Here is an 8,418-nt window from a genome sequence, read left to right as displayed (position 1 = left end):
ACCCAGGACCCGGGCTGGCTTTCCTCAGGCCCTGGCTTCGTCAGGAAGTATGTCTGGAATGATGTCCAGTCTAATTAGCATATTACCCTTTTATTATTATAGATAGTATTGTATTGTGTGCTCACCGCCCAAAGTTTAGTCTCATATATTGGATCCATCACATCCTTTCTTTATCTGATAAACAGTTGACTGAACACATACTTCGTCTGTACCCGATTTCAGTGACTATTTAAATTTATCAAATTGTGAACGTAACATCAAAACATTTGGTTAGCTAAAAAACATAGATAGTATTTGCTCTATCAGTTATCAAAATATGATTTCTTAAATACTGAAGATGCTGTATTTTCAATACATAACGGGCTCTGCAGCTCCCTTTCAGGGACGTGCCAAGCTCCATGACATCCGTACTTTCTGCGAGTCCCCAATGGGGCTAAAAGTGGAAAGAACTGAATACCAGAAGACGGGGGGGTTGGGGGGGGGACAGGAGGGCTACACCTTTCATACCACATCATCCAAAGGAATGTTTCTAAATGGTTCAAACTGGATCATACAAGCACGAAAGGGTGTTTTACCTTTTTAGGAAAAATGACGTACCCAGAAGAAAAAGACAGATCTTGGGGGTATTTAAACATTTTAGTGATGGTCAGAATGCTACTCTATGAGTCAATTCTTATTTAGAAAGAGAAATTCTGGCCACTCCAGGCCTGGATCATCTACTTATGCTGTCCTCTTGGTACAAAGGTAACAGCATGGACTAAACACTCAACCCCTCAGCCCTTTCTGAGGTGGGAGGCAGAGCTATCCACAGCCACACTATCGCCTGGTCTCCTGTGACCAGCACATACAGTTTTGAGGTAACTGTTCTTGAAAAAAAGAAAACTGGATGAACTAAAGGGGAGCCTGGCTGGTGTGGTTCAGTGGATGAACATCGACCTATGAACCAAAAGGTCATGTTTGAGTCCCATTCAGGACAAATGCCAGGTTGTGGGCTCCATCCTCAGTGTGAGGCGTGCAGCAGGCAGCCGATCCATGATTCTCTCTCATCACTGATGTTTCTCTTTCTTTCTCCCTCTGCCTTCCTCTTTCTGAAACCAATAAAAAATATCATATATATATATGATATTAGGTTATATATATTATTATATATATAACTAAAGGGGAGATAAATGCATAAGCTTGGCTTCCCCAGTAAACACCAGAGCTGAGTCCTGGCTGGTTGGTTGGTTGAGTGTCGTCTCATGCACCAAAAGCCCTCCAGTTTGACTCCCGGTGAGGGCACATACCCAGGTTGCGGACTCGATCCGGAGTGGGGGGCGTGCAGGAGGCAGCTGATTGATGTTTCTTTCTCTCTCTCTCTCTTTCTCTCTCTCTCTCACCAATAAAACATACTAAAAACAAAAAAAGACAAACACCAGAGCTAAACATTCATAAAACCAGAGAAAATAAACACACAGGAACTCAGATCTCTTTTGGACACTGTTATGAAGATGTAGTCATTTTAAAATAGGCTTACTTCAATTTCCGGCTGATCTTGGTAAATTCCACCAGCCCGGCTTCCATAGGCAGGGTGAGTTGCCCGGCCGAGATCATCAGCCTGCAGTCTTCATAGGTGTGATCGGTCACGGGGATTTCCAGAGCTCTGAAAGCGTTCAAAGGCAGAGGGACAGGCAGTGTTTTCAAACAGGTAATAACTTTCCATTAGGCCTGAATGGGTCAACCAACAGCAGTGAATGGGAAAGTAACCCCCACATTTTAAACAGTAGCTTTGGATTTTCACTGCCAAAGAGGCAAGTTTCTCTACTTGTTCAGATTTACTATGGCCCCGAGGTCGAGGTCGGTAATCTTACGTCTGCATGGAAAGTGGTTATTTTGTGGAAAGCACATGATTTGACTTACCAAAATAAATTGGGGGATGAGGATGTTAGGAAGAAAACACCCAAATCCTTAAAACTATGTTAAATGCCATTTACCAATTCTGTTCAAACTATCTACTGATTATAATCACATATAGACACTCACTCTGCCATCAAGTTCCGGACTCTACCAGCAAATAGGACAGGATCTCTTTTTTCTTCGTCACTTGGTGCTTGAACAGGCATAAACTGAAAGATAAACACACCTTTTTATAACAACTGGCAGGGCTCCGACATCAAATGCCAATAATATCCTATATAATAAAAGCCTAATATGCAAATTGACCCTATGGTGGAATGACCGGCAGAACAACTGGTCACTATGATGTGCACTGACCATCGGGGGCAGATGCTCAATGCAGGAACTTCCCCCAGCCTGCAGGCCCCAGGCCAGCCAAGGCGGGTGCCAGTAGGGATCCCCGATCGCCCTGCAGGTTGCCCTGCAGAGGGAGGCGACCAGCGGCGGTAGCAGGGGATGGAGCCGGGAGCAGGCAGCACCAGGTGGGCCAAGGTGGGTGCCAGTGGGGGCCCCCCAGTCACCCCGCCAGTCACCCCACAGATGGGCCCTGATCGCCAGTCAGGCCTAGAGATTCTACCTGTGCACAAATTTCATGCACCGGGCCTCTAGTTAATGTATAAATTACCTATCATCCTATGAACCCTGACTTTTGAGCGCATCAGTAACATGACGTGGTGGCAGGAACCCAGAGCTTGGATCAGGAGCTCTGGGTCTCCCTGTGTATTAACCAGCACCTCCTTTACCTTTTCTGAACGGTCCCCTCGATTCTATAAGGCAGGCTCCGATCGCCTACTTCCCTGGCCGTGGTGAGGACGAAATGAGCCCGTGTCTGGAATTCTGGGAGATGGAGAGCTGTAGCTACTAAGATCTTCTCAGACCTGCAATTTCTACCAGTCCCTCCCCTTTGTGTGAGAAGGTTATGATGATGATGATGATTTTGTCTTTTATGGTTTATTTTCTCCATCCATTCCTCTAAGGGCCATATTTTCATCAATGGATGGAACTTCATGTTTTGTCATTTCATCTGCTTTTTAAAAATCCTTACTATTGGCTTTCTAGCATTTCCTTAACACCCTGTTTTGCTTTATGGCCATTTAAATGTACCTTTTTCTATCCCTGACATTCTGTAATGCCTCACTGGTACTGTCCTTGTTTTTATGAATCATGTTCTAATGTCAGCAAGGTTTTGGTGCCGTACTTACGTCACAACATATATTTTGAGCACCTACTACACATCAGGCAAGATCAACAGGACCCTATTCGAGTTCTACAGAAAACAGAAATTTTTATAGGCTAGGCCGACACAGCGTATGCTCAGGGTCATGACCCTGACCCCCAATTACAGGTAGTGCTGAAAAGCTTCACTAACTTATTGAAAGTAAAACAGGTCGCATGGCCAGGACCCAGCCCAAGATCGGTCCGATTCTAAGACCCTTGTTTTCCCCATGAAACCATCTTTCCTAGAGTGGGCGGGTGAGCAATAGGAAATGAGGAATTTGGCCAGGAGTGGGCAGGGGAAAGCCGCCACACGGGCTTCATGGAGAGCTGATTGATGGTGGACCTCAGCTTTTAAAGGATAAACATGAGTTCACCAACAGAATTATACCTATGAACCAGGAGCTGTGCTAGGTGCTTTACATGCATTATTTCATGTCACTGAGCCTCCCGATTTCTGTCATAAGGAACTGGGACCCACAAAGATCAAATGACCGGCCCAAGATTCCACGGCTCACTTCCATTCAATAAATATCGCTTAGGCCTCTACTGCGTGCCAGGCCGCGCACTATGCCCTGAAGACATGGCAATGAGGTCCCTGCCTTCTAGGAGCTCTCCCTGTCCTGGGGTAGAAATTTATGACAATGAGCTAAGCCCATTCACTAAGCACCTACTATGTGCTGAGAACTTTCTATTGGAGTCTTTAGACCATGAACTCTCTTAACAATTCCTTGAGGCACGTTCAACCATTTCCACTGGATAGAAGGATGTGGCCAGAAGAGGTTAAACAATACAGCTAAAGCCACACGCATGTGGCAGGGCCACCATTGGGAATAAAAAGAAAGGTTTGTGTAACGAGCACCTCTTCTGGACTCACGCAGACGTGTTTTCACATCTTGTGAGTCATGGCAAGAAGCCTGGGGGCAATGGGGACTCGGAGAGGGAATGTGAGCAAGGGAGTGGCATGAGCAGGTCCGAGTGTCTGAGCAGTGCCTCCGGTGGAAGGGAATGGATACGCTGAAGAGGAAGAAGCTAAGAGCAGGGGGAACCCCAGGCATCAACCTGCAAGCGGCGGTGAGACCATGAACAGAGGGAGTGGGGTGCAGAGGGCAGCTTGGGTGCAAGGGAAATTTCTCAGCTAAAGTGGATAGGAATGACAGGATAATCAGCTACATGTCATTTCACTTCACTCGTTCATCCTATTAACCTCATCTCCTGTGAGGTGAAAGGTTTGACTACGTGATCTCCAACATCCTTTCTGACTGGACTCCTGTGTCTAGCTTCTCTTTTCGTATCCAGTTATTCCTTAAGATGGAAAAATAAACTAAGCCACCAGAGGTCCCCACATCACTTATATATCCAGAGCACCAAAGTCTGCAAATAAGTATTTCCAAAAATTCCCTTCAGCCTGTTCTGGTAAAATCTCTACTATTTGCTTAGAATGCAATCCAAGGAAGAAAACAGTGCTTCAAAATCAATGTTCATAAAACCTCTAACAAAATAGTATAATAATTTCAAGTTTTATATTGCTCTATGGTTCTTGGTTTTGGGTTGTTGTCTCTTTTAAGTCAAAGGATCATTGACATAGAATATACTTGGTTTGTAGCATATACAGACAGCTTCATTGTTAACCAAACACAATACAATGAGGTCTTTGGGTCTTTGCTTGCAGATAATATTTTCCATAAGATGAGTTCTAGTTGCCGAAACCGGTTTGGCTTAGTGGATAGAGCGTCAACCCGTGAACCAGGAGGTCACAGCTTCCCCATCAGGGTACATGCCTGGGTTGCAGCTCAATCCCATGTAGGGGGCGTGCAGGAGGCAGCCAATCCATGAAGCTCTCTCATCATTGATGTTTCTCTCCCTCCCCCTTTCTCTCTCTGAAATCAATAAAAACATATGTTTAAAAACCTTATGGGTTGAGGCTACGACAAATCCACATCAACTTCCACGGGGTCCTCATAGCTGCTTGAAAACTCTGTTATGTTCCCGAGGTGGCCATCCTGCCTCAAAGTAGGAAAAGCATTCCCGGTCCGTTTTCCTTTTGCTGAAGCCCTCCCTTGGTCGTTGGAGGCGGGCCCAAGCATGTCATCCCAGGCCCGAGTCTATTTCCTTCGTGTCCACGTGATGGGTGAGGATCATACAATGAGGTCTTTGGGTCTTTGCTTGCAGATAGTGTTTTCCATAAGACGAGTTCTAGTAACTCTCATATGGACGTGGCCTTCTGCGCTTGAGGAGAAAACTTATCCACGGAGAGCAAAAAGTAATGAAAAGTCTAGATGTGACCCTCATGGGCCGCAGGCCTCCTGAGAAGCAACTCAATGGAAATTCTAATTAAAAGTCACCTCTCCTCGGCCTAGACCTTGCCCTCTAGCTCACACTTCCATTTTGCACGCTGCTCACCGCGTGAACACGCCCTTTCCTTGGGAAGGAAGATGCACCCAAAAGGCTATGAGCCATCACTGTCCCCTGAGACATGTCTAAATACCCCGCGGCTTCCTGACCCCACGTCTTCCCTTCACCTTCTCTCGTCACCTCCCCGTAGCCACGCTGATGGCCCATCTGCCATCTGGACTTCACAGCCTCTTCACCTGGCCATAGAGATCCTCCTCAGCTCTATTTCAGCCGTGGACTTGAACCTGCGATTCGCATCTATCTCCTCCTCGGACAAGCTCTCCGCCCAGAGTTTTCCCTCGTGGCCTAGGAGTATTTACTTCTTCCGTAACTGGGTCCTGCCTAGAGCATGAGCGCCTCACGGACACTCTCAGGACCTGCTCATCCCTCTTTATCTGCCCCTCCTGCAGCCTCTGCCTGCCTGGCGGCCCCGGTCTTGGGGAGTCAGACACGTCCACGTGGCCTTTCTCCCACCGAGGCTCTCTCACTGCCACACTCACGGTGCCAGTCACAAATCCGTGGTCACCTGTCTCCTGATATCTCCCTCTCACTCCTGTAGAGACCCTGAGGGAGGCTAAAGAAAACCCCTATGCCCGGCAGGTGTGGCTCAGTGGTGGAGCGTCAACCCGTGAACCAGGTCACAGTTCGATTCCCCATCAGGGTACATGCCTGGGTTTCGGGCTCAATCCCATGTAGGGGGCATGCAGGAGGCAGCCGATCCATGATGCTCTCTCATCATTGATGTTTCTCTCCCTCCCCCTTTCTCTCTCTGAAATCAATAAAAACATATGTTTAAAAACCTTATGGGTTGAGGCTACGACAAATCCACATCAACTTCCACGGGGTCCTCATAGCTGCTTGAAAACTCTGTTATGTTCCCGAGGTGGCTCCTGCCTCACCATCCTGCCTCAAAGTAGGAAAAGCATTCCCGGTCCGTTTTCCTTTTGCTGAAGCCCTCCCTTGGTCGTTGGAGGCGGGCCCAAGCATGTCATCCCAGGCCCGAGTCTATTTCCTTCGTGTCCACGTGATGGGTGAGGATCAGGTTGCGTAGCTTGGACGGCATGTCCCTGCTGCCGGCAGCCCCTTCCCGGCCGGGCCGCTCTGATCTGCTGCCCTCACGTCTAACTGTTTCAACGCAGGCTCTGCTTCTCGGGTTGCAAGTCCGTGTTTCGCCATGAAGGCATTTCACTTTCCACTTCAGAGGGACGATCGTGAAGGCCACCCCAACATATGCCACTTGGGCGAGTTGATTCTCTGCAGCTGAGGCCACTGGAAAAGCAGCACAGATAGGGGCGAGGCTTCCTCTGCACTGCCCCCCTCCCAAAGACAGATCCCCCCATAAGAAGTCAACTGTCGCAAATCCCCTCCTGCAAAGATTCATCAGACAGGGAGCTTGGCCTGCTCAGAGGAGGGGAGACTAGAGGTAGGCGTCACCCCCGGGCCTGCTCCATCACACACTCTCCCATCTCTCATCTATGCTTCCGGGGGCCCATCTGCCTTTCCTAAAAGCCATCTGCTCTCCCCTGCGTGGCCGGCCTCCTCCCTCCCCCTCGTCTATTAGATGGAAGATGAGCTCTCAAAAAGCCCACCGCTGTTCGCAGGTGTTCCGTTTTTTATTCCCCGTGCCACCCTTGTGCACATATTAAAGCATGAATAAATGTGCATACTTTCCCCTGGTAACCTACCTGTTGCCGGGTTATTTCACAGACCCAGTTAGGGCACCCGGGCGGGAGAGGGGAGTCCTCCATCCCTAGGACAGCCCTGGGAACGTGAATTCCCTTTCCATTCACCTGGGCCAGACTCCGCAGCTCCCTTCCCTCCGAGGCCACCCTGCTGACGGCACCGCCTGTCCCAGGTGAGGAGGCTGGCGGACGTATTTCCCACACCAACACCTCTCTCTGCGCCTTTGGTCCCAGGGCCTCCCACCTCCGCCTGGGCCTTAGGCTGCACCAGATGTCGTCCAACTCCTCGGCCTGTAATTCACGGCCACCACCTGCCACCCGCAGCCAGTCCTTCTATGAACACTCGGTCCTCGCAGAACCGGTTCACTCACTGCTTCCTGGCCACACCCGGCACATTCCTCCCTCCCAAGTCGATGATTACGAGAGGAGACGAGAGAGATGGATGAATGAGGATTTCACACAAACGTGTCCTTTTCCCGAGGAGCCGAAAATAACCTTAGGGAATCCGTCCTCACAAATGGGCGGTGCTGGTTCCTCCGCGATTCTTCTCTCCAGGTTTCCAAGAGAAAATGCAGCACGAGGAAGGTACTTCCTTTTAGAAAGAACGGCGCAATCTACGTGCTCAGGGACATAAAGGTGGATGCTCCCCGAACCCCAGCCATGTGCCAGCACATAAGTAACCCTTATGAAGTCCTAATGACCCTATAAAATACGTGTTACTCCCATTTTACCAGGGAGCACACAGCCGGGAGAGGTTTAAGTAATTTGCTCGGGCACATTCTGGTGGCTCCTGACGGCACTGAAATGAAATCCGGTGACATCTTGGCTCCTGGGTTGATGCTCAACCACTGAGCCACACGGGCTCAGCGAATGTCCTCTTCTCGAGGGATAGATATATCCTGAATTAGGTTTACCTGATTGACAGTTAAGAAGTTCTAAAAACACCTGTCAAAAATAATACGTAGGCCTCCCATCCATCTTAAAGGAACGGGAAAGAGAGGAGCATGCCTCTGAACAGACAAGACAACTGGAACTGGCCCAGCTAAGTGAGCTGAGACTTCTAACGAAGCTACGTGTGGGGCGGCGCCAGCTGGCACCTCCGAGACCGGGCCCGGCCCGGAGAGCCCTGAGCCAGGGTGTGGGGGTGCTCAGTTACAGCTAAACGTTGGGGAATAAAAAGTCCCAGCCATAA

General features: G+C 49.0%; 1 protein-coding gene across 1 annotated transcript in view; it reads right to left on the bottom strand.

Annotated features, from left to right (window-relative positions):
- LPCAT2 (lysophosphatidylcholine acyltransferase 2) overlaps positions 1 to 8,418 on the bottom strand; it is a 53,335-nt gene that overhangs the window by 23,441 nt on the left and 21,476 nt on the right. The window contains exons 9-12 of the mRNA XM_015572654.1: positions 5,842 to 5,848; positions 5,091 to 5,102; positions 2,023 to 2,105; positions 1,517 to 1,642 (exon numbers count right to left, since the gene is read on the bottom strand). Of these exons, the coding sequence (XP_015428140.1) occupies positions 1,517 to 1,642; positions 2,023 to 2,105; positions 5,091 to 5,102; positions 5,842 to 5,848 (228 nt within the window). The remainder of the gene's footprint in view (positions 1 to 1,516; positions 1,643 to 2,022; positions 2,106 to 5,090; positions 5,103 to 5,841; positions 5,849 to 8,418) is intronic.

This window comes from Myotis davidii, unplaced genomic scaffold, assembly GCF_000327345.1.
Source record: "Myotis davidii unplaced genomic scaffold, ASM32734v1 scaffold328, whole genome shotgun sequence".
Classification (NCBI taxonomy): Eukaryota; Metazoa; Chordata; class Mammalia; order Chiroptera; family Vespertilionidae; genus Myotis; species Myotis davidii.
The sequence above is the reverse complement of the archived record's forward strand: the minus strand, read 5'-3'. Positions and strand labels throughout refer to the sequence as shown.